At 39.4% G+C, this 26,784-nt stretch overlaps 1 protein-coding gene across 1 annotated transcript; it reads right to left on the minus strand.

Annotated features, from left to right (window-relative positions):
* NAPG (NSF attachment protein gamma) lies at window positions 1-26,784 on the minus strand. Its single transcript, XM_523864.8, has 12 exons — window positions 26,570-26,784; window positions 21,896-21,963; window positions 19,941-20,025; window positions 19,191-19,208; window positions 18,251-18,281; window positions 12,881-12,990; window positions 12,698-12,764; window positions 12,353-12,423; window positions 6,347-6,425; window positions 4,387-4,466; window positions 3,669-3,798; window positions 1-2,688 (listed from the first exon to the last, which is right to left on the minus strand). The coding sequence occupies exons 1-12, from the start codon at window positions 26,623-26,625 to the stop codon at window positions 2,545-2,547; spliced, it is 939 nt and encodes a 312-aa protein (XP_523864.3). The 5' UTR covers window positions 26,626-26,784; the 3' UTR covers window positions 1-2,544.

Genomic DNA, 26,784 nt, shown 5'->3' on the forward strand with positions numbered 1-26,784 from the left:
TTATATTTATATAGTTTCAGGTTTTATTTTCATAATTATCTTCCTATAGAAGCAATAATCTGTATTTCCATAACAACACATTTAATATTCTACTCATCAGAGTTGGAAAAAATAGGAATAAAGCAGATTCCATACAGAAATACCATACTCTGCATATGTACAAATAAATTCAATATATTAAATCTATTTTGTAGCTGGACTTCACTTACAATGTAACAGAACATTGAATATTAGATTCTGAGCATATTCATGCAAACTTCCACTTTGTTGAAAGTGATGACAGTGGAGTTCTGGAAGACAATTTTCCTTGTAAACACCAAGTTTTGCACTTCGGACTATGCTCTCAAGATAGAAACTTACGTGAGTGGAAAAAGAAAATGTATAAATGTGAAACAAATATTCCTTACCACATAGAATAACCCTGACAACAAACAATATCCCCAAGTCCTGGTTATTCAATCCTCACCGTGGGCAGGAAGGGTGAAGGAGGCTGCACTTGGACACAGCCTTTTGTGTGGTTTAAAGCATAGCTGCACTGCTGCTACAGAATGCACTTCATCATCACCTTTTTTAAAAAAAGTTTTCAGTACATAAGAAGAGTAAAATTAAAAAATTTTTTCCCCAAGACTTTAATGGGTAATATGATCTATCTATACATAAATAGTCTACAGTATCTTTAAAGTATTGCCAAATCTGTTTAAACAGATTACTAATTAGCTCAAATGAGCGTTAATGTAAGACTCCAGAAGTTTCCGATTGGATCTAAAGGATACAAGCTGCAATGATGGGATCTTTGAAACACTGCAATGTCCTTAAATGCAAATGTCTACATATAACTTGTTCATAGTTAATCCCAATATCATTAATAAAAATGAGATGCTACCTGAAGAACTATGCCAATAAATTAAGGAAGAAAAACATTAAATTTATTTTAGCATTTTGTATCAGACTTACAATAAAGACTGTATACCAACATCCATGCACCCGAGACCACCTCCCAAAGGAGGATGTTATTCTAAGCTCTCCCACAGAACTGTGACTAAAATCACTTCTGATACTCCACCTTAGTGTTTTCAGAAAGTCTAGCAAAATTAAGCAACCTATACTCAAATAAGGTATGACTCTAAAAGAGACAGAGACAGGGCATGAATAAGCAGGAAATTACTTTGGCAGCGTGTACCTGCAGAACGCACACTGCTGGTGTTTGTAGCCTCTTTCCAATTAACAGATTATGAGATGGGTCTAAGCCACACAACAGGGTGAAAAAGGAATGTTTCGAAAACAGCATTTTAGGAAATAACTATAAAGGATCAATATATTGGCAGTGCGGTGTTTTAAATATTGTCTTTCTAAAACAATTCTTCCCTTTCAGCTAAGTTTTCATAGTATATAGCATTTTCCATGTCAAGTTATGACGGAGTTACAATCAAAATAAAATAAACAATCAAACTGTTTTGGAGGGAAGAAATATATCTGTATTAGACTGATGGAAACATTACCTCATTCTTACAATGTTAGAAAGATATTCATAGGCTGGGTGAGGTGGCTTATGTCTACAATCTCAGCACTTTGGGAGGCCAAGGCAGGCAGATGGCTTGAGCTTAGGAGTTTGAGAACAGCCTGTGCAACATGGAGCAACTCCATCTCAACAAAAAAAATTAAAAAAAAATTACAAATTAAAAATAAAAACATTAGCCTGGGAGCCATGATCGTGCCACTGCACTCCAGCCTGGGCAAAAGAGTGAGACCCTTAAAAAAAAAAGAAAGAAACAAACAAACAAACAAACAAAAAGGTATTCATTACCCATTAGCTCCTATTTGGTCAAGAACCAAGTAGATTTGAAGACAGTCACTGTATGTATTTTTTAGATAGAAGAAATACCCACACTTCAGAGAGGACTGAAGATATTTATAGATCACTTCAATATGCTACCTTCAAAATTTTTCAAACTCATAATATATAAGAGCTTCAATGCATCTTTTATTGGGCTAAATAATATTGTAAGGCTCAAAATAACTTCCTGTCCCCATCTCATCTCTGAAAAGACTTAATAATTTAAATGTATCTAACATCATGGGGGATAAATTTACTTTTCAAAACAAAAAAAATTTTAAAATAATTTATCAGTAAACATCACCTTTAGCAGCAATTATTAAATGAAACGTAAAAAACAATTCACTAACGGTAACTTACAAGTGTCCAAGAGAGAATACCTATGCTTATTACCCCTTTTGTTTAGAACATAATTTATGTATAATTTGGCTTGCAAATTTTTTAATCAACTATATTAAAACATGACAGTAGATTTTCTGTTAATTCCTGCTGGTGTCTTAGAAAAGCTCTTATGGAAAGAAAAAGATATGCTTCACAGGTAATGGATACAATGAGTGATTTGGGAAGATGGTAACTAAAAACTAGTCTTTATTAGGATCCAAAATCATGACTGTAATGAAGTACGGATATCCCTAATCTATTCCCAAGTCCTTGAAATGGCATGTCAGGATTTTACCTTTGTTTCCCTTTTCTTTTCAGCAAGCAAAATACTAGCATAGTCCTCCTGAGTATTCATCTTCCTCTTCATCAGCAGCCGTGGCAGTGACACCATCAGGCTTGGCCTGTGGTGTTGCAGGTGATTTCTTCTTGATTCCCCCTCCTGGAACCACCAAACTCAGGCCCAGCTTAGCATACTGTCAACAACAGAACATGTTCTTAAAAGCTGGATAACTAGAATCCTAACATGTTTTACTCAGCTCTAAAAAGACACAGCCTGGCTCCCCACTCTCATGAACACCAATTCTACCATTCAGATGGAAAAACAAAGCCCAACAATGCTGCTCCCCAGATGCCTCATGACCATGGTGGGACAGGTACACAACTAGTAAAAGTTTCAATTATAAATTTTTTTTAATTAAAAATTTAAAAATATATATATTTTCAAAACCTATGTAAGATGTTATTTAGAAAAAAATTTATCTACATATATCATTATAATAAACAACTGAAGGCCTTAAGTTGATCTGATACTATGATGATACTCTAAAGGCCTAAGGCCAAACAGGTACTTACAAATCTACTGAAAAAGACAAATGAGAAAAACTAAAAACTTATAGTCATGGTTCACTTTATGTGCAAGACATCATGTGAGGATATTTCTCACACACTGACTAATGTATTCTTCACAACAGTCCAGCAAGACAGGTACTAGTGGCTTCATTTTTACAAATGAATTAACTGAGGCTTAGAGATAATTAATGACCTGCAACACATAGCTAGTCCTCACAGATTTTCATAGGTCTACTGAATTACAAAGGCCACTACAGAATGGGCCTCTTTCAGAGAGTCCGTCTAAAAGAAATGAATAAAAGCAACCTACAGAGGACAACAGATAGAGGAAAAGTTGAGAAATAAGCCTCAATTTTAAAATATATATATGGTCAACAGAGTTAGATGGGTGAGTAAATGGCTATAAACCACACAACTAACATCTATTTTATCTAAATCTATGGTGAAATTCAATGCAAGTGGTCAGTTTCCTTATGAGTAGTAGTTTGAGAAGAAAAAAAGAGGTAGGAAAAAATCTCTTAAGTACATGGGTAAAAAATAATCTCACTAGAAACCTCTTTCTTTCAAGAGAAAAGATGAAAGCTATGCAAATGGGTCCACTTACATCATTGTCCATGTACTTGAAAAGCGGTGAGTTGCAGACATCTGACACCTGATCTTGGTCTTGCTGGTCATAACCTTCAAGAAGCTGTTCCAGGGCAGCACAGTCTTCACTGCCATTGAACCCAGGGATGCTGCAGTAAGCACAAATCACACGTCTTCACCTTCTCCTTAAAAGAACACATCTCAGGCAGGGATGATTCTGCCCCTGGCATGTGACACTGTCTGGAGACATTTTGGTACTTAAAAGTGTGGGAATGCTAGTGGCATCTAGAGGGCAGAGACCGGGGATCCCGCTAACCAGCCTACAGTGCACAGGACAGGCCCGACCACAAAGAATTATCCAGCCCAAATGTTAACAGTGTTGAGATTAAGACTGCTCATGTTAAACACCGAGAAAATTCCTCATTTTGATTTCTGTAACATAAATCTGATAATTTTTCCCCCCTTTTTCTTGTTCTTTTTTTCTTAGAAGGCAAATAAAATGACTAAAATGACTAAAGTCATTCACTTCTGTGGAGGTCCCCTAGAGAAAAATACAGGAAAGGAAAAAAAAAAAAAGGTGTAAAACACCCACTGTAAAAGATGAAATGGTAGATGAGCACTCCTAAGATTTAGAAATGACAGTTTCATGGCCAGGAACATGTGTCCTAGCAGCAATCTTAGTTGTAGACACAGAGGTGTCGCCACTGCAAGTCAAGAGGGCCCAGACAACGTCTTACCTATAGCTCTCCCGGACACATCTTTCTGCAGCTACATAGTCATTTCTGTGTAGATGAACTAAGACTTGAGCAATTGTTTTCTACAACAAAAGAGAGGATCATGGTCAAATTTACATCTGTTTAATAAAGTCAATAACCTGGCAGTATTGAAAACACCTGGAGTTTAACTTTCAGAGTCTTTGTTTGTATAAACAGAGATTTATAAATGCTATAGTAACTTCCACGGGACACCCGAGGGGAAATATCCTAGAACAGTACTTTTCCAACTCTCATGTCCTGGAATTTGGCTGCTAGGGGCAAGCCTGGGATTCACCCATTTCTAACAAATTCCAGGGGGCACTCCTGCTGCTGGTCTGCGGACCGCACTTTGACACAAGCCTTAGATCACAACCACGTTTTAAAGATATCTCTTTCAAATATCTACACAGATTCAAGCTTGAAAAGTGAATAAAAAAGAAGTGGGGGGGACCCGTAACACCACAATGATACTTAGAATCCTTAAAAATAAACTAGGAAAAAGATGTATGAGTGAAAACTTCAGATAACAGAAACAATGATAGTATTGATAAGTCAACAATAAAAGTAGTAATAAGATCAAGGATATGACTGATAAATTACTGGAAAAATAGGTCTTCATGAAGTATTTTTCCATCTTTTGGTGTCTCTATTGTTTAGGTAACTTTTACTGATCTATCTTTAAGTTCACAAAGTCTTCCTTCTGTCATCTCTGAGATTAAGCTTATCCAATTATTTTACTTCAATAATGTATTTGCCAGTCCTAAAATTCCCAATTAGTTCATTTTTATAGTTTCTATAAAAATAATTTTTCCTATAAAAAAAACAGGTCCTCTTTTCTATTCATTTCAATTGTGTTTATCTTTACCTCATGGAGCAACTTATAGTTGCTTCAGTCTTTATGTGATAATGCCAACAACCCTGGTCACTGCCGGGTTGCCATCAGTTGTCTTTTCTCCTGAAAACTGGTCATATTTCCAGGTTCTTGCATGTTGAGTAATTCTGGATTGTACTGTGAATGTGATGCTGCACAGCCTCTGCTTAATTTTCAGGAGAGTACAGATGTTTTCAGCAGGTAGGTTCAGACTACATGTGGTGCCTTGTTTTTGGTGGATGAAAGTTCTACACTTAATTCAAATCCTTTGCTACGTGGCTTTGGGCCTGTTCCATGCATAAGCCCTTCAGAGGGCAGTGCAACACTTCGACAGTGATGAAATCTTAGCTCTCCAAGCTTTGCGCTGCACTGCTACTTTGAGGCCTGTCTCAGCACAGCTGAAGAGTAAACCCAAGACTTGTGTGGGCCACATCCACACTCAGGGGACTCCGTTTCCAGCTCTCTCCTTTCCGGAATTTTCTCCTTGCTCTCTAGCTCATTTTCCTAGTTCCTCTGGCAAAAGAGACTGGGGTCCTTGTGGAGTTTTATCAACCTGAGCCATCATCACAGTGTAGCTCCATGCCTGGGACAAGCTTGGAGCAAAGCCAAAGGAGAGGAAAACAATGGGACCTCTTCTCCCAGTGCTGGTTAGAAAGGCGGGGTTTCTTTTGGAGTTTTCATTGTTGCAGCCTTTGCTGCCCAGCTCCACAACTGTGGGCTTCTCTCAGGGCAGGGCAATGAATGCTGCAAGAGGAAATGGAAAAAACCCCGAGAAACTCATTCCCATGGTGGTTGTTTCTCCACGTGTTTGCTCCTCTCCTTAGTCTGTTTTTATTTACTTTTCAGAGTTCAAGGGTGGTTGCTTTTGTATTTTATCCAGTAGTTTAGCTGTAATCAGCAGAGAAACAAGCTGTAGTGGGCTTACTCTATCTTGGTCAAAAATAGAGGCCCATGAAGTATTATTTTACAAAAACATAGAAATACCCATAGAATCCTTTCTTAAGTACTTATTCATACCAGTATAAAAAATCATCTAATGTAATACCAAAAACAAACACTTTCAAAGAATACCTTATAACAAGTTGGATAATTCTCAATTTCCTTATAAATATTTTTTTCTTTCTGAATAGAGAGTGCCGCCTCATCAAACCTAAAACGAAACGCAGAAATGTAAAACAAGCAGGTCTAAATGATCTATAGCAGAGGTCCCCTGTGAAATGTACTTGACATCATAGATTGTAGAGACACCAGGAGGACAGGTATTATTAGCAGCTGCCCCAGGACCCAGGTTTCCACATGCTCTGCTCATCTGGCTTACCTTTCAAATGTCTGACTCCCCACTTTCAGGCTGCACGCTGACAGAAAAAGCAAAAGAACTCAAGGATGGGTTAAGTCAAACGGGGAGTTTTAAGCTTTGTAAGGACTGTCCAATAGCGAGTGTCACGACTTCTTCGTGATACGTACTTGAGACGATCTTCGATTAAATCACCCAAGATTTCTTTCCTCCTGACTGAAAGAACATCCAGACACCCAGGGCACTCGGTGCCTTCCCCCCACTGTGTCCCTCCATCACATACTCCGCTGCTGCCCCAGTGGCCCTAGCAAGCTCTGAGGTGCCTAGAAGGGCAGCAGAGGGGAGGCAAGTTAGAGACCTAAACAAAAGCCTTCCTGCATCTTCAGTCTTCAACATTCATCTTTTCCATTGACCCTCATACATTCTCCTTTTCTTCCATTTTGCCCAATGGCAGAATGAAGATGAAAGCAAGGAAAGGGGTCACCAAAACTTTTCCCCCAAACCCTCCAGGCCCTTACCCCTTTCTCATTCCCCCAGCCCTAATTCCATCAAACCCTAATTGAACCTCCCCTCCCTGCAAAGCAGGAGTATACTCCAAATGCCAGGACTCCCTCAGTAGTACAACTTGAGACTGAGTGAAATGTACAGTCTTTAGCCACTGCTCTCATCCCAATAACAGTCCACGGTTATGGGAGAAACTACCAGGGTCTGGGCATTGGGAATACACACAACCAACAGCCAAAAGGGGCAAGAGTCTGTACTATCGGGATTCAAAGGGAGGTAAGTGGTATTGTAAACCAAAGTAAAAATAGAAAAATGTTATGCTTGTTATGCTATATGCTCTATTTTTCTGTCTTTTTATTTTTTTTTTGAGACGGAGTCTCACTCTGTTGCCCAGGCTGGAGTGCAGTGGCGAGATCTCGGCTCACCGCAACCTCTGCCTCCCGGGTTCAAGTGATTCTCTTGCCTCAGCCTCCCGAGTAGCTGGGATTACAGGCGCCCACCACCACGCCCAGCTAATTTCTGTATTTTTAATAGAGATGGGGTTTCGCTATGTTGGCCAGGCTGGTCTCAAACTCCTGACCTCAGGTGATCCACCTGCCTCAGCCCCCCAAAGTGCTGGGATTATAGACGTGAGCCACCGCACCCAGCCTGTATGTTATCTTTTTAAAAATAGTGGCATGTATACACAGACACACACACACACCACACACACAGTGGCTTGGCTTATGCTATTATGGCTACTTACATCATGAGTTAAACTGAATCTTTATGGGATGCACGCTGGCAACTTAGTGCCTTATAAAATGACACTCATAGGAGAAATGCATTCTGAATTTCCACAGGTCAGCTTGATAAATTTTTGGAACAAAGTCAATTTATAAGCTGGGTTTGGTAGCAGAATTCTAAGAGTGCTCCCGATTCTTGCCCCTTGTAAACATTTCCTCTATAATCCCCCTTTAAGTGTAGGTGTGACCCTCGGAATATGATGGGCCATCCTGTGATTAGGACACAAATCAGCTGACTTCGAGTGAATCACTGTCTGTGTGGGCCTGACTTAATCAGGTGGGCCTTTCCTTAAGTTAGAGGCCAGAGTACTCCTGATGTCTCTAATTAGCAGCAAACTGCCATGCTGTGAACCACCAATGGGGGCACACGGCCAGGAACTGAAGGCGAACTCAAAGCTGAGAGCAGTTCCTGGCCAACAGGCAACAAGAAAACAGGAATCTCTTCCACACAGCTGCAAGGAAATCAATTCTGCCAACAATCAATGAGCTTGGAAAAGGACCCAAGCCTCCGGTGAGATCAGCCCCCTCCGACACCTTGATTTCGGCCTGGTGAGACCCTAGCTCTGCTACCTAGCTACACTAGGACCTAGCTACACTGTATCCAGACTTCTGGCCTCGTGAAACTGTGAGCTAATCAGTGAGTACTGTTTTAAGCTGCTAAGTTTGTAGCAATCTGCTATGCAGAAATAAAAAATTAATGCAAGGCGGACTACAGCTACATGTATCTGTATCATTTATAATTGTGACCCCGAGCTTATAACAGATCCTGTTTTATAAAATAAATTACGGTCAGAATATTCTGTGCCCGTCGTGTCTAGATTATATCATTCTATTAGCAATCTCAGTATTTTAAACTTTTCATATATTTAACTATAAAGGGTGCATTCTTTACGCATAAACTGTTTATTTCCTTGACATAATGATAGCATTTCTATGTGCTAATATATAGTTACCTAACAAAAGAGCCAAGCCCTTACGTGAGTTTGTAGTCGAAATAGTTGATCGACTTTGCTAAAAGGCCATGAAATTAGCATACAAAGCCATCTATTTTTAAATGTATCCAGAAAAGTATTAGTTACTTATTATAATGAAACACAGATGCTTTCAACTTTTCCATCAGGTAATACTTAATATTCCTAACAAAATGACAAGAATCTGGTTTTGCTGAAAAAAGAATAAATTGTTTTTATCTTCCCCAAATGTAACAAAATTGAAACCCCACAGAAGTTATGTGCAAATGGCAGAAAACTGTCACAGAACCTCATTCATCCCCAAGCTTTCAACAGACACCTTCTACACCACAACTCAAACTGTTCCTCTGGCCCCAACTATTTCCTGAACTCCAAAACCTATTTTTAACTACCTACAGAAATGTTTAGTTTACGTGTCATATTCCCAGCTAAGTTTATTATCATCACCGATAAGTTTGTTTCTATATTCCTTATCTCAGTTATTAATGGCACCATGGACAGAACAGTTATGCAAGACAGAAACCCAGTGATTCTCCTTAATAGCACACATCCCACCCCTGAACATATACACACCCAACCCTCCTTGTGTTTAGGATCTAGTGACTGTCTCAGACAACTGGTGAGAAGCAGCTCTTTTCTTTGCTAAGTGAATCTTCTAGGAGGGATTTGGGTTCACTGAGACCACACACCTTGTCTCAGAGGCATAGACCTTCTCTCAGAGGCACAAGGTCATGGTCAACTTGCTGGAAAGGTCTTTTTTCTTTTCTTTTCTTTTCTTTTTTTTTTTGAGATGGGAATCTCACTGCAACCTGCGCCTCCTGGGTTCAAGCGATTCTCCAGCCTCCCGAGTAGCTGGGATTATAGGTGTGCGTCATCACACCCGGCTACTTTTTGTATTTTTAGTAGAGAAGGAGTTTCACCATTTGGCCAAGGCTAATCTTGAACTTCTGACCTCAGGTGATCTGCCTGCCTCGGCCTCCCAAAGTGTTGTGATTACAGGCATGAGCCACTGCATCCAGCCTGGAAAGGCCTTTTCTAAAAAGGAACAAGGGCACTGGCCTTGGACTGACTTTTCCCAGATGTAATCTAAATGAAACTATGAATCACTTCTGAATTTTGACTCTCCAAAACTGAAGGAGAAGCAAGAGATTAATATATTAAATAGATTCTTTGCTACACTAACAGAGAAAGTATTAAATTAGGACATCTTACGGACGCATGTTAATGTAAAAACATAAGTGCACTAACTAAATATAACAAACATAAAACTTTAGACTCCATGCCACACAGTCTATTAGTAGATGTTGCTGGTGTGAAGCATAAAATTACCACCTGTTTAGTTCTTTTAGGCAACAGATGCAATCAAATAATAATCTAAGCACATAGTTAATATTTTCAATTATCACATAAATCATCTCAATAATGTCTCCATCACTATAAACGCTGCATGTTTTTTCTTACCCTGCACTATTTAAGTTCCCAATAGAAGTACCATGACAGTAGACTTAATTTTTTCATACCAAGATACCCAGCAACACTTTTCAAAAGATCAAATTCCTTCATGTTCCTGCACAAATTTAAATTAATTTTTATATTGTTAATACACTTCAAAAATATATTTCCATAACATTTTTGTTGAGCACAGTAGAAAGTACCATTTTAAAATACATTTTTCCTAAAAAGAAAAAAAAAAACCCAATAAAACAAAGTCACGAATAAAAGCCCTAGATTTATAAATGTGCCCTTTGAGCACATCTACGCAGCATTCTCACTTCTGCTGCTCACTCAACTAGCATTCTCCCCTCTGCTGAGGCTTTGAAGAATTTAATGCAGTAATTGCTTTAAAACAATGGCTTTCATCAGATGTGTCCAAACCGACTGGCAACACTGGTAATGTTTTGAGGATGATGGTGGCCCCCATCCCTAGTGGAGCTTTCTAAAGGAATATGCACAGGCAGCTGGAAAACGTTCCTCATCTGACCTCCCCCGAAAAGATCCTGGCCTCTCTCCTTTCCTGCTACTCCCTCTACAACACAGCTTTAGATAATCTATACCTTGAGAAACAAAAGGAAAGAAGATGTGGAAAGCAGAAATACTTCAGGGGAGCTGATGCAGTCTGGATTTTCACACAGGGCTGTCCTTAACTTCTGCCCCTTCCTGCAACTTCACTTCCTTCACCTTCCATGGGGTCTTATAGTAAGGGGCTTAGCGCTCTAGAAAGGCACTGGGAGTCTTGTCGGGGAGCATCAGGAGGTGAGAACAGATGAGAAAGGAGGTAAACTATGCTAAAACTTGCCTCCTGGCTGCCCTGAAAAGAATGAAGGACACTGTTTCTAAGACATGGGGCCCCTGCTCACAAGTCAGAACCTTGGTATCACCTCACAGTTCAGCTATTTTGCCACAGCCATAGCGCCACCACCAAGAACAGCTCTGCTGCTGTAACAAACACTTTCAGAAACTAAAGTGAACCATTTTTAAGTTGGGATTTGTCAGAGTTAGCATTTCATTCACTGATTTCTGGGAAGCGACGAGTAAGTAATAAGATGAATAAAGATAATGACCCCGGACTGACATTTAAATTAAACTTTCCTTCATGATTAAAGTCCTAATTTAAAAACAAAATGAAATTTCTATTCCATTTAGACAAAAAAATACTACTCAGTGAAGGAAGGTCCTACAAACAAATTAATCTAAATGAGATTGTTTAATAGTTAATTCTAGATTAATTTATTCTCATATTACTCTAGACCGGTTTAAATTGTATTTCAGAATCTGCAGTCTTCATGAAGAAAAAATTTAATTCAGTCTCAGATAGGATAGATTCATCAGTCATTTCTACTTTGATTCCTTGACATATTAAATGGATCTTGGGTGTTTTCTGTTACTGGGAAGCTTTGGACAAATTTCAATTAAGATATCTGCAGACTTACAATCTCCTAGAGATGTTTATCTTAAATATTATTGAGACAGAATTTTATTAATGAAAAAAATTGTTTACTAAAAGTAAACTGAGATAAAGTAAAAAAACAAAAGGAAATCCCAATAGGATTTTAGCTTTCTGAGGTTCAACTATTTGTGCTTCAGGTCATATGTGAAACGATAACAAGGTAAATATTCTAATAATGACACTATTTGTCAAGAACCTGTCAATTTTCATGGGTGAGTGTTTATGCATCTTTGTCATTTATCCTAATATTCTTATTTTTCCTTGAGAGAGATATTATAATCCAACCAAGTAACAGATGAAGGAAACTGTTCCCTTTCATGTTGCTGAGCCAGGGTTCAACCAATAAAAGCACAGTGCATGATAAATTTGGGCATTACACTTTCAAAAAACAGCAGATCTTTTAATATCTAATTCAGTGTGCCTACTGTCTAGTAAATGTTAATATTCTATTGTGTGGCCTGGTGTGTCTACAGCTTATACCAAAAAATTAACAAGCTATCCCCCAAATTACTTTCCAGTTCCAAATGTGGATTCAAAGTATAGTTAAACACACAGCAATAGTTTTTAAAGACATACCTACGTCCTCGTACTAGTAGTCTGGAGGCTTTTCCTAGTAATTCAACTGCCTGTCGTAAGCGTTCTTCATTCTGAAGGAATCAAAGAAAAACAAGTGTTGGCTGCTTTAACGTTGAAATGTTTTTATCCCCTAATATTTATTTTGTAAAGAAGTAATGGCACTGGATCAAGGGGGGAACACGAAAGCTGCTAGTTCATTTCACTACTCTCTAACAGAAAAGAAATAGCGTGCAACTGTGAGCAGGGAAAAGTTTTAAAAGTAGCCACTGCACTTCTCTATTTTCCTATATATTATTGACCTAAACAGTCTAAGTAATTAAAGAAAAAAATAAGATTCAAACTTACTTCAAACACATTAGCTGTCTGTTGATATAACTGTACAGCCTTCTCTGGATCAACATTTTCTATAAGCCTGAATCAGACAAGAAAACGTGTCTTATATGAGAAATGGAAAACTTGTTTTTCAGGGACCTCTTTAAAACAAAAAGACAAGACTTCTATGCAGAGACTTGTCCATCTCACACTCACTTTCCAGCTCGCTCCAAAGCCATGGCTGCTGTGTCTGGGGTGCCGTTTTCTAGATACATCATGCTGGCTTTCTCAATTAGCTGAACGGCCTCTGGTAGTTTCTGCATCTCCTTTGGGCAAAGGATACAGCAGACAGGTCAGCAAATGCATCAATTAAAGAAAAACAGAGTTAACAATCTGAAATGCAATTATTTTTTATTTTAAGTTCTGGGACACGTGCAGAATGTGCAGGTTACATAGGTATACATGTCCCATGGTGGTTTGCTATACCTATCAACCCATCATCTAGGTTTTAAGCCCCGCATGCATTAGGTATTTGTCCTAGTGCTCTCCCTCCCCTTATTCCCCAGCCCCCGACAGGCCCAGGAGTGTGATGTTCCCCTCCCTGTGTCCATGTGTCCTTGTGGTTCAATTCCCATGTATGAGTGAGAACATGCGGTTGTTTGGTTTTCTGTTCCTGTGTTTGTTAGTTTGCCAAGAATGATGGCTTCCAGCTTCATCCATGTCCCTGCAAAGGACATGATCTCATTCTTTTTTACAGCTGCATAGTATTCCATGGTGTATATGTACCACATTTTCTTTATCCAGTCTATCACTGATGGGCATTTGGGTTGGTTCCATGTCTTTGCTATTGTAAATGGTGCTACAATAAACATACGTGTTTACTGTATAAACATACGTTTTTATAGAATGATTTATGTTCCTTTGGGCATATGCCCAGTAATGGGATTGCTGGGTCAAATGGTATTTCTGGTTCTAGATCCTTGAGGAATCCCCACACTGTCTTCCACAATGGTTGAACTAATTTACACTCCCACCAACAGTATAAAAACTTTCCTATTTCTCCACAGCCTGGCCAGCATCTATTGTTTCCTGACTTCTTAATCATCGCCATTCTGACTGGCGTGAGATCTCATTGTGGTTTTGATTTGCATTTCTCTAATGATCAATGATGATGAGCTGTTTTTCATGTTTGTTGGCTGTATGTCTTCTTTTTCTACAAGGAACTTAAATTTACAAGAAAAAAACAACCCAATCAAAAAGTGGGCAAAGGATATGAAATACAATTATTTTATCCCTAATTCATGAAAGTAAATGACTCAAAAACATTGTATAGCAATAAATATATTTAAAATGAAATGCTTCACATGATTACTCTCCCAATCAAGCTTCATTAAACCCAACCAAAAAGGTACCAGGTAATTTCTACACAGAGTTCATCATCACTTCACAGACCTTTGGGAAATCTATGAAAACAGAAAAAACCAAAAACCTTGCTCTTTACCGTTTTCTAAGCACTTCTTATTCTTTAAACATTTACCAAGTCCCTACTACATACAAGACCTATGCCAAGGATCACAAACTGGCAGCCCAATGACTCTATCTCACTTCCAAGTGTGTTTTGCTTGATCCATGCAGTATTTTTAAATTAGATACTTTCATGAAAATTGTTTTATGGCTTTCTTCAAAAAAATATCAAAAGCTATGGCATCAGCAGGCTTACATCCCTGTATGGCAACAGGCTGGGGCTGGGCAGCACTGTCCCGCCACATGATCATGCACCTCCTGGCGCTTCTCCCCGCTCTTCACTTCCAAATGCCCTCCACGTCCCAGCTGCTCATTCATTTTAGTTATTCCTCTATACCCTGAGTTCATCTGAGTTTGCAACCCTCTTCCATGACTGATAAATTCTGTATCTTACTATTAATCTATACATCTCAGGATCATGCAGCCCTAATGTCTAATATCTCCAAATCAAACATTTTAAAAATAAACTTAAAAAAAAAAAAACACCGTTTAAAAGCTAGTTATAAAGTTTACATAAGCAACTTATTTAGTGTTGACTTGCTGTATCTTAAGGTAGGCTCCACACTGACATCTCATGGGTGGTTTACAAATCTGCCTATTCAGTCCCTTGCTAAGTTGACAAATTCATTAGGATACCCTTAACAAAACTGGTCTCATTTTCGCCAACCCCAAAACATAACTTTATTATTTAGCTATGGAAACTAACAATAACACAGACTGAAAGATACTGTATGAAATAAGACTGCTATCATTCACTCAAGCAGAATGAAATGCTAATGCATTTCTAAACCTCAGTGAAAAAATAAAAACAATACTTTTTTTTGTTATAAAACCAAAAGTCAATGAAAGAATCCGAGTCTACAATATCTGCTGAAAAATATCTGAATGAATAGGGGAGGTAAACCTAACAAAATCTCTCTCAGACACATTAGTCCTGAGGGTCATTTTGGCTTTTAAAGAATACAACTGAACCTTGAACAGCAGAGATTTAAACTGTGCTGGTCCAATTATACGCAGACTGTCTTGCTCCTCTGCCACCCGAGACAGCAAAACCAACCCCTCTTCTTCCTCCTCCTCCTCTTCCTCCTCCTCAGCCCAAACGTGAAGACTATGATGAGGATGAAGAGCCCTATGATGCTCTACTTCCACTTAAAGAACACTAAATATATTTTCTCTTCCTTACGATTTTCTTAATATTTTCTTTTCTCTAGCTTTATTCTAAGAATACAGTATAAAACATATTCCATACAACATACAACATATGTACTAACTGACTGTTTATATTATTGATAAGACTTCCAGTCAGTAGTAGGGTAGTGGCTCATGCCTATAATCCCAGCACTTTGGGAGGTTGAGGCAGAAGTATCACTTGAGCCCAGGAGTTTGAGCCCAGCCTGGGAAAAACAGCGAGAACCAGTCTCTACCAAAAAAATTTAAAAATTAGCAGGGCATGGTGACATGCACCTATAGTCCCAGCTACTCAGGAGGCTGAGGTGGGAGGATCGCCTGAGCCCAGGAGGTTGAGGCTGCAGTAAGCCATGATTGTGCCACTGCAATCCAGCCTGGGCAACAGAGCAAGATCCTGTCTCAAAAAAACAAAAACAGGCTATTAGTAAAGTTTTTGGGGAGTAAAAAGTTATATGTAGATTTTCAACTGCACAAGGGGTTGGCATCCCAACCCTTGGGTAGTTCAAGGGTCAACTGTATTTCCTCCCCAAATATACCTACCCACTAATTACATATATAATGTGAATCTACAACATAAAAGCATTTGGGAGGATAAAAAAACCACAGGAACTATTCGTCATGAGTTTTACCCAGTAGATAGAGCAAAAAATACATTAGAAGGCAGTAAAAATGGCATCCGAGTCCTATTTGTTGTTTAAAAATTAGCAACTACATCTTCCTGTTTTTGCGTAAAATCAAGTGAGGCTGTGAGTAAGAGGTCCAACCACACTATTGATACTTCTCCATAAAAAATGATGAGCTGCCTACTTGAAAGTTATACCCTCCACCATAAATATGCCTATTTTCAATGGCTGTGTGCCAGTGGAGCAAACAGGATATGAAATCACAGCAGTCATCAAGTGACAGAACCAAAGGTTGATCCAACAAGTTTCTGTGGCTTCCCTTGTGCATCTGTCTACAAAATGGCACTCCCCAAGCCTTTCTGGTGAATCAGTGTGAAGGTTTGTATGACAAATTGGTAGAAATTTTAGCCCACAGAATTGTGGACCATGTAGCTCAGGGGTCCTGCGCTCCCAAGAGTGTCCAAAGGCATTTAATTTAAATATAAGACAATGCCAGAAAGCATTTTCCTTCATCTGTTTCCCTATCCACTAAGTTAATTTTCTTTCATTCAAAGTAGTGCCTTTCCAACCCTCAAATTAAATAGATACTTGAGCAATGGAAATGATGCCTGAATAATAACTTTTGATGAAGATTCAAGTCTTAGTACAGCTGTTGCAATATAAACTGAGGCTGTGAGAGTTAGAGTGTTTGAGCATTTCTTAAACAGGCATGAAGTACACTAAGAATGTAACAGCCACCTGGGAGCTTCCTAATTCTCAGAGGAAAATGAGACACAAGAAGACCAGAGCAGATCCCCAGCTTCTTTGGCCGTAAAAGAAACTCTATGGTTTCAAAGGAACTGTGGTTAATAACCTAACTTGCAGCACCAAATACCAATTCAGTTGCATGTTTGGCCAGAAAAGCTTTATTTCAATGGATATATAATAGTTTATAATAAGGAAGCATCATAATTTATTTAAACACTTTCCTATTACTATTATTACTTTGAGACAGAGTCTCGCTCTGTTGCCCAGGCTGGAGTGCAGTGGCACGATCTCGGCTCACTGCAAACTCTGCCTCCCGGGTTCAAGCAATTCTCCTGCCTCAGCCTCCCAAGTAGCTGGGATTACAGGCGCCCGCCACCATGCCCAGCTAATTTTTGTATTTTTAGAAGAGACAGGGTTTCACCATGTTGGCCAGGCTGGTCTCGAACTCCTGATCTCAGGTAATCCACCCGCGTTGGCCTCCCAAAGTGCTGGGATTACAGGCGTGAGCCACTACATCCAACCTCACTTTCCTATTATTCAAAATTTAGATAATTGCCATTTCTTCAAAAAACAATCTGATGCATAAATCTTTGATCTCTCTCTCTCGATGATAGATTCACAGAATTGAAATTCCTGGGTCAAAGACTATAAAATCTTTTAAACTGAGTATGTTAACAGCTATTACTAACATTCTTTAACTTTTCGGTATTTTTTATTGTCTACAATGAGCATGTGTTCACTAAAAAAATGAGTAAGTTCACATTATAAAAGTCATAGAAATTAAAAACAAAAGCTTTACTAAGGTAAAAGTTCTTAAAAACAAAGCTTTATAATAAATACTTGAAAGTAGCTTTTACCATTTTAGGAAAAAACATTTTAAAAAAAGAAAGACAAATACTTCATTTCAACTGCCAGCTGGCATACTTTGAAAGTCAGCATCATAAAGTAGTATGTTCTGTCTCACCACAGCAGGACATTAATTCCTGGCCTGCTTTTGAGGAGCAGAAGTACAAACAGTGGCACAGGTACATTAGTTGGAATATTCCATGCAGAATGAATTAAAGTAGCAAAAGCTTAAATCTGTGGTTGTTTCTGCTGCCAACTGTTATTCACATAAGTAAAAATCTCTTCTATAACCCATGTATGATAATTTTTTAATATTTATAAAATTTTACTACATTTAGATGTCCTTCTCAAAAGTAGAGAAACTTCCCATAGAGCTCTTTTTATAGCAATACACATCTATCCTGGTTATAGAGCTTAGAACATTAGTGTTCCCAGTTCACTCCAATACATTTTCTCTTAAATTTCACTTTTAACATTCCTTAAGACGTACAGAATGTATTCTACGGGTCCAATTAACGTTACCGTGGACAGAAAATCTTAACTTAGCACCTCTTGCCTTACAGTAAGGAAGCTTTTCAACTTCAACATAAATTCTTGTTTAACACCTTGTAGTTAATTCATTTTACCTACACAACAATTGTGACATAACATTACTGACCTTCAACATCATTCCAGCTTGCTCATAAGCTCTGCAAAGAGAATATAATTTCTCTGATGAGATCTTAACGAAATAAGGGGTAGAAGAAACTTTCTGGTGAGGAACTACTGGTAAGGAAAGTGACTTCAATTACAATGGGCTCATACACAACATATCACTTCAGGCTTACATTACCACACAATATAATTTTTTATTCTTTTTTTGTGGGGAATAATGGCTTAGAACATCAGACATTTGAGTTAAAGAGATTTTATTTTGCAGACGCAAAATTAAGTAAGGCTCAGTAAGGTTAAATTAATTTCCATCTGACAAACCTAAACCTAAGTTTTTTTGTTTGTTTGTTTGTTTTTGGGATGGAGTCTTGCCGTGTCGCCCAGGCTGGAGAGCAGAGGCACGATCTCAGCTCACTGCAACCTCCATCTCCCAGGTTCAAGCAAGTCTCCTGCCTCAGCCTCCCCAACAGCTGAGATTACAGGCACGTGCCACCACATCCAGTTAATTTTTGTATTTTTAGTAGAGACGAGGTTTTTCACCAAGTTGGCCAGGCTGGTCTTGAACTCCTGACCTCAAGTGATCCGCCTGCCTCGGCCAACAAATAACTACTCTCCACAAGGCAAGAGAAAGCTTCCTGCTTCATTTCCACAGGCACCATTAACTATCAAACAGAGGAAAAAAGAGATCCTAACTTATTTTCCCATAGGCTACTGAACAAAATGCTCCTAATAAAATATTATGGCAAATTTAATTTAAACTCTTTACATCTTACAGTTAGGAGTAAGTCTTGGTTTTTAAGGTTTAGGTAAAAACTGAAGCAAAGAGAAATGATTATTATTTAAATCAATACAAAATTTATAATTTGGGAAAAAATTACCAACCTACAGAAAAACAGCAACATTTAAAACATAATTTGCAAATACATGAAAACATGAAGAATACTTACTTGGCAGCATGAAAAAGACTGAATGGAAGTAACGAAGTCAAAGTTAAGGAAAAAAGAAAAAAATCAATAGTTTCTATAGATCAACTATTTAAAGACAGTTAACTAAATCACTGACCCAGTTGGTTCCAAAAGACAAATCCTACAAACAGGTAAAAAAGAAGTAATTCAATACCTGTCGATATAGTTTAAAACTACATAATTCCCAAAACCACTAACAAAACACTGCACGGATTTTAAACTATTTCTATTACGCAATAATCTGAAGTTTTACTGAAGTACAAAGTTATTATGACTACAGTTTGCAAATAAGAGAAACATTTTTTATTGATAAGTTTGCAAACACCTCAAGAAAATGTACTGTTTTAAACTAATAATTTTTATTTCAAATACCTAAGGAAAACTGTATTTAAAAAAATTGATACAGTAGTTCACGCGTTTTCAATACCTGTGCTACTTCTTCATTCTTCAGCACATGTCTACAGATTTACTTTACTTCATCCCAAGTAAAACCATCATCAAGTAAAATCACAAACAATAGAAAGTAAGTATTGTAGCTCTGCGAACCAGTGTGGACCTTATAATCAAACTTCATTATAAACGCTCCTTCACAGTTTAAAAATACAGAATTTTTCTAATCATTTTCTAATTTAAAAACATTTTACTTCACAGGTAGTAAATTTACAGCAAGAGAAAACAGCTTGTCAAAATCATCTAATTGTTTAATTTCTTTTTAAAAGTTGAAAAAGATACGCCCTATTATTTTCATGGGCAACAGCTTCCCTCAGGCAGGCATCTTTTGCTTGCTCAAACTGTTTGGCATTTTTAAAAGCAACAGCTGAAATAGAAAAAAAAATTGACTCTCTATTTCCATCATTAAAAACCTCAAATGAATCATTATTGAAATCTGCATTTTATATGAAGTATTACAAACATACTTACTTCAAATACTTAGGAAGTATCCTAAAACTATAAAATATTACTTTTTTCTAAAGCAATTTCCTTACAACTTTTCCAATTATTGGTAACTTACGAGTATTTTTAAAACTTTTTCTTTTTTAATTGTTGACTACTGGCAACAAATCAGTGTTTCTTCCACTCAAAATCAAGAAGTCTTTCTAACACCAACACTCCCCAATACTCCCCAGTAACCAGCAGATTCTTCAGTCACAAAAGACAGCACCTTACTTCACCAGTTTTACCTTTAAACGGTATTTTGGGTATAGGTCACTCGATTAGGTAGAAACTGAAGGCCAATAAGCACATTTAACAGTTTTTTATAATAAACCTTCCTTTTGGCACAATCTTTAAATGTCTAACAATGCATTTTTTTAAAAAAACAATCTTTTATACTGTTTACTATCTATGAAAAAGATGTCTCACTGTTCAAACAGCTAAAGTATACTGCAAGCTGTTTTAAAAGTGTAATCATCAAAACAAAACAGGAGTGCTTATAACATATGATCTTACAAATTTTGGAAAACTTATCAAGGGTTGCTTACAAAGAAGCAAAAAGCATAATGCTTTAAGAAAAGTGCTATTTGTTAAAAACACTCTTAAAATTCTCTTTAATAAAATGTGAAAACCAAATACTGAAGCTATTCCCCTCCCTGCTTTTCCATATGTTGCTTTTTAAAAAATTTATTCTGATTAAATAGATTTTCCATAAGCCCTTAAAGAAAATAAACAAAGGATGCTTCAGCGGGAAAATTTCATCTAAAACATTTATTTTTGAATGTAATTCATGATCTCAGAGGGGCAGAAAACAAATCTGTGTTAAATTTCCCTCACAGAGGAAACTTGCAAAATGTTGTTCCCTTCTGCTACAGAAGCCTCCTTGCATAAGTAGTCCATAAAATTCATACAAAGTTTAAACTTTTAATAATTTTCAAGTATAAGATAAACAATTTGCATGATGCAAAAAAACAGAATTTACTCAGATTTAAATAAAAGTACTGAAGACTCATTTGCTGTTTAACCAAAAGCACTTGCCCCAGATGATCTCTATGCTAGGCTAACAAATGTGATAAGGGCTATCACTGAAATACAACTGAAAATGTGTTCAAGGCACTTCAAAATTTTGTTATATTTATACTCCAAATTATCACAGATATGCTTAAAGCTATCATTCTGTAATTCAGAATGCTAAATTTTTAGTAAATTCCCTTTCTGTTGCATATTTTAGATTGTTTATATCTCATATAGATAAATTGATTAAAATATGTATATAGCTTAACACTTCATGAACACTGAACAGATACACTCAAAGTGAGGTTCATAAAAGACATAAAATACCAAGCAAACATATGATTTGCATATCTGCTTAAGATGAGGCTAACAAAAAATTTAACAAACTCCTAATTCAATAGAAAGTATAATAGAGAAATATGGCAAAACTCATGGATATAGTATTCAAATAACTGGAGTTAAAGAACATACAAGCAACGCTAAAAACCCACTACTGTGTATCACCAACCCCGCCCCATCCCTGCTGTCATAGACAGCAGGTACCAGGAACTCTGACTCAGCTCTCAACACATCTGAAAATAATAAGTGGAAAAAAACTCAAGGGCTTGCACAGTTGTTTTGTTTGTTTTTTAACTATTAAAGCCTTGTAGAAAGCATATGAGTAAGTATTATGGTGAAATGAAGTTATCAGACTATTTTAAGATTACATACTGGAGCAACTGGACTATAGTCAAAAATACCTGCTTTTCCATATTCAGAAGCGGCACTGTCATAATCTGGCTTCCATTTTAAAAAACCAGTTTTCAGGCTAGAATGAAAAAAACACACAGTTAACAGGAGTTACCAACCACATTCATAAGTCAGATCTCTGCTTGTAATGACCTTCTAGGTCTTTAAAAAAAAAAAGGAGAAACCATCAGGCACAAACTCTGTGTCACCTGCCTCCATCCAAACTTAGGCCTAACAAACACAACCTCACCTCTTTCACTCCCACTGTCACAGGTACGTGGTTTTCCTCCTAGAGGTTCTCAATTCATGGTCCCTGGACCAGCACCATCAGCACTGCCTGGGAACTTACTAAAATCGTAAATTGTTGACCCCATCCCAAGCCTACAGCACCTCTGAGGTTTAACGAGCCCAAAGGTGCATTAAAGCTTTAGAACCTCTGAAGCACAGTATCGACAGCAGAGGGATTCATGAAACTGACGCACAGACAAGAGGCTAGAGACATAAATGGAGGCATCATAAGCATATGTCAAGAGCACAGATGAGATCAGATCCCCTAGTGAGACTGCAGAGAGAGAACACAAAGACTAAGGAATACAATCATTCAGTGAAACAACTGAGGAAGTAGGCAAAAAAAAAAAAAAAAGTGAAAACTCGCCACCCATAAACAAGAAGGATAATCAGAAAGGGAAGGATATTACAAAAGCCAAGATAAACTGCTTTCCAGGATCACTACTGGCTTCTTGGATGCCAAACCAAAGGACAATCAATTTTGAATCCTTATCTTACTTGCCTTTTCCTCAATATTTTTTTTCTTATTTTAAAATAATTTCAGACTTAGTTTAAACTAATTCAGTAACTGTCAAATTTGGGTGTGCATAAAAATTGCCCAAACCATCTTAAATTCTAAATTTCATTCAATTAGTGAAGGCCTGCTTGCATAGAACACTGCTTGCTTCAAATGACTCAGGGGAGTATCTTAACTGAAAGATGAGGAATCTGTATGAGCCCTCAGAAGTACAGCCTTCATTATGTGACAGCCATGGGAACTGCCACAAAGTCATAGCTTCTTTTTTTTTTTTTTCTTGAGATAGGGTCTCGCTCTGTCACCCAGGCTGGAGTGCAGTGGCATTATCTCGGCTCACTGCAACTTCCGCCTCCCAGGTTCAAGTGACTCTCGTGCCTCAGCCTCCTCAGTAGCCGGGATTACAGGCTTGTGCCACCACACTCAGCTAATTTTTGTATTTTTAGTAGAGAAGAGGTTTCGCCATGTTGGCCAGGTGGTCTCGAACTCCTGGCCTCAAGTGATCCGCCCACCTTGGCCTCCCAAAGAGCTAGAATTACCGGCATGAGCCACTGTACCCAGCCAGCTACAGTAACATTTTTTGCCAATTAAATTTATTCAACATATTTAGCATCTAAAATTTGTTTGTGTATATAGTGTTACAAGATTCAAATTAAAATAAGCAATTTTTCAAGCTTACCAAGAATTTCACTGTTCAGAAAAATAATATCCTTAAATTGTGGTGTGTCTACTCAAATCTACAAAATTGAGGAAATATGCAATATGCAAAATGCTAACCCTCTGTTCCTATCCCATAATAAACATTACATTCTGTATATTAACATAATTTTTTAAATCCCACTAAAAACAAGATACAATCATTCGGTCACCTAATGTGCTATACACGGAAAGACCCAGAGAGTTTAAAACTGGGCAAACCATCCCAAGTCACATGAACACCACTAATAAGGAAGAAAGATATACAGCTAATTTAGGCTTAGCAGCCATACCTGTTAGTCCTTTTGACCTTTTTCTCCAAAGAATCAATAAGGAAACTGACCAATTTCCACAGAAAAAAAGAAAACAGCAAAATTACCATCTGTGTGGGGATCAATTTACAAAATTACTCAGCAATATTGAACTACATCATCATTAGAAAATGGAGAAAAATCAAATATCTCCTAAGCTCCTGGCCCATTTTTCCTACCACCCACTGAGTAACTCTGTCTAGCAGCATTTCAAACTAACACTTCAAGCCTGAACTCCACACCTCCCCGCCCCACCTCCCTGCCCCAGACCTACCCACCAATCACATCCATTAATCTATATCCCCTATCTTGGCTGAAGGCCTCTCCCACTCGTCTCCCAAGTTAGAAACCGAGGAGTTAACTCTTCATCTCTACATGCAGGCACCTCATTAAAGCATGTCAACCTTACTGACAAACATCACCCAGTCCTACCCCTGTACTGTTATTTGAATTCAGGCCATCACCACCTCTCCCCTGAAGTCGACAACCCACTAACATGTCTGGCAGTACCTTCATGGGAGAGTCACCTTTCCTCCTCTTCCATTCCCCGCATCCTGAGCATATTACCTTTTCCTTGCTTCCTATCTCTACCATACCACACTGAATACTTCTATTCTAGCACTGAACGTCCTATTTTTAGTCCTCTGTTAACTTGTCTGCCCACCTGTGAATTCTAAGCTCTTGAAGAAGGGACCACTTTTGGTTACTCCAGTATCCTCTGTGGCTGGTACAGGTACACAGAGACAACTTTGTAAATGTTCGTTTACTGACTATGTCAAAGTCCATTCTCCACACTGCTGCCACATTTCTTTTTCTTTTCCTTTTTATTGATTTATTTTTTTGATACAGAGTCTTGCTCTGTCTCCCAGGCTGGAATGCAGTGGCGCGATCTCCGCTCACTGCAACCTCCGCCTCTAGGGCTCAAGGGATTCTCCTGCCTCAGCTTCCTGAGCAATTGGGATTACAGGTGCGCGCCACCACACCCGGCTAATTTTTGTATTTTTAGTAGAGACAGGGTTTCACCATGTTGGCCAGGCTGGTCTCGAACTCCTGACCTCAAGTGATCCACCCGCCTCAGCCTCCCAAAGTGCTGGGATTACAGGCATGGGCCACTGGGCCCAGCCTGCTGCCACATTTCTTTCACCAAAAGCAAATCTAACCGAGTCCACTGGTTGGATGCCTACAATAGCCATGTGAGAAGCTGTCCCTTCACAGTCTGGCCCCAACTCTTTTTCACTCCAGCTCGTCCCCTGGCACTGTGACTACACTACATTCACTGTTCCCAGAGCACATTTTCAGGCCCGCGTATAATACATACTACAGGTTGTGCACAGAATCTCTTTCACAAGATTTTCCCTCTGTCTAAAACATTCCGTATTTTTCAAGCCCTGCTCACAAATCATCTCCTCCTCAAATTTTCTCAAGCAGAATAAACTTCTCCCTCTGGGTTACCTATGCACAGTTAATACAGCTTTTTTGTGGTCCCTATTCCACACACTATTCTTATTACAAATTTTGCGTTTGCTCCCACTAGAAAGCAGAATGTTGTGGGAACCTCCTGCACCAAGGAGAGCCCCAGCACCTTACACACTGACTGCCTCGAGTCATGTGATAGAGCTTGAGTTTTTCCACTGTTTGAAAACTGGCTCTGCGATCTTTCACCTGCGCAGTCGGGGGCAAGTCGTTATGAGGCTTCCCTTAGTCTCATTTCCTCTTACGAAAAATTAGAATCTCTATTTGGAAATTTATTGTGAAGATCTCAGCTTATGAAATTATGTATGTGAAGCACCCACCACAGAGCACAATGCTGACTTTTTCTTTTCTTTTCTTTTTTGAGACGGAGTCTCGCTCTGTCGCCCAGGCTGGAGTGCAGTGGCGCGATCTCGGCTCACTGCAAGCTCTGCCTTCCGGGTTCAGGCCATTCTCCTGCCTCAGGCTCCCGAGTAGCTGGGACTACAGGCGCCCGCCACCACGCCCGGCTAATTTTTTGTATTTTTAGTAGAGACGGTTTTCACCGTGTTAGCCAGGATGGTCTGGATCTTCTGACCTTGTGATCCGCCCGCCTCGGCCTCCCAAAGTGCTGGGATTGCAGACGTGAGCCACCGCGCCCGGCCCACAATGCTGACTTTCTATTAACTGTAACTGCCAGATAAAAATGCACTGGAGTAATGAAACGGGGGGAAGAGGCTGCCAAAAGGATGAATTAAGAAGAATCAGTTCAGTCCCACAAACATTTGCTGGGTGCCTACTACGTACTGTACCAGAGGTGGCAGGACATACACATCAAAGGACGAACGAAGCACAGTCCCTGCCCACAGGGACAGTAAAATGCCAGATGACAAAGGTTCACCGAGGAGTTTTTGGGGTAAACCTATGGTCCCCTCCACACAGGGGGCTCTTCTAGGGCGGTGGTTCTCAACAGAGCGATGTTGTTCCCCAGAGGACATTTTGGGTTGCCACAAATGGGGAAGAGATGCGACCGGCACCCAGCAGGTAGAGGCCAAGGATGCTGCTAACGAGCCTCCGATGCACAGACAGCCCCCACCACAATCTTCAGGAGCGGAGCGCCCAAGTAGAGAAGCCCTCGCCCCGCAGCACTGCGCCGGGTCCCCGCCCACACCGGCTCTGGGGAGCGGACTTCCGGCGGGGTGGACCCACGGCGCTGCCCGAGGCGCAGCAGAGCTGACCCCGACCCCGGGAGCGCGACCCCGGGAGTGTGACCCAGAGGACACCGAGCCCCGGCAGCCCCGCGGGCACCAGCGCGCCGAGCCCCCTCAGCCCTGAGCCCTCCCTCCCGCCCCCCCGGGTGCTAAGGCCGCGCCAGTGAGAGACGGACCCGGCGTCCACACACAGGCCCCCGGAAGGTTCTCACTCACTATTTCTCTGCTTTGGCGAGGTGTTCCAGCCCCTCGTTTATCTTCTGAGCCGCCATCTCCACAGTCAGGTCCCTGACGTGGAGAGAGGGTGACCCTGCCTCTTCCTCCGGCGCCAAGAATCCGCCCAAATAGGCGTGGGAACGCCGAGGAGGAAGCTGGTGCAGCGCGACAGTCGAGCGGCTACGGAGGGCCGGAGGGCCCAAGCCGCTGCGACG

This window comes from Pan troglodytes, chromosome 17, assembly GCF_028858775.2.
Source record: "Pan troglodytes isolate AG18354 chromosome 17, NHGRI_mPanTro3-v2.0_pri, whole genome shotgun sequence".
Classification (NCBI taxonomy): domain Eukaryota; kingdom Metazoa; phylum Chordata; class Mammalia; order Primates; family Hominidae; genus Pan; species Pan troglodytes.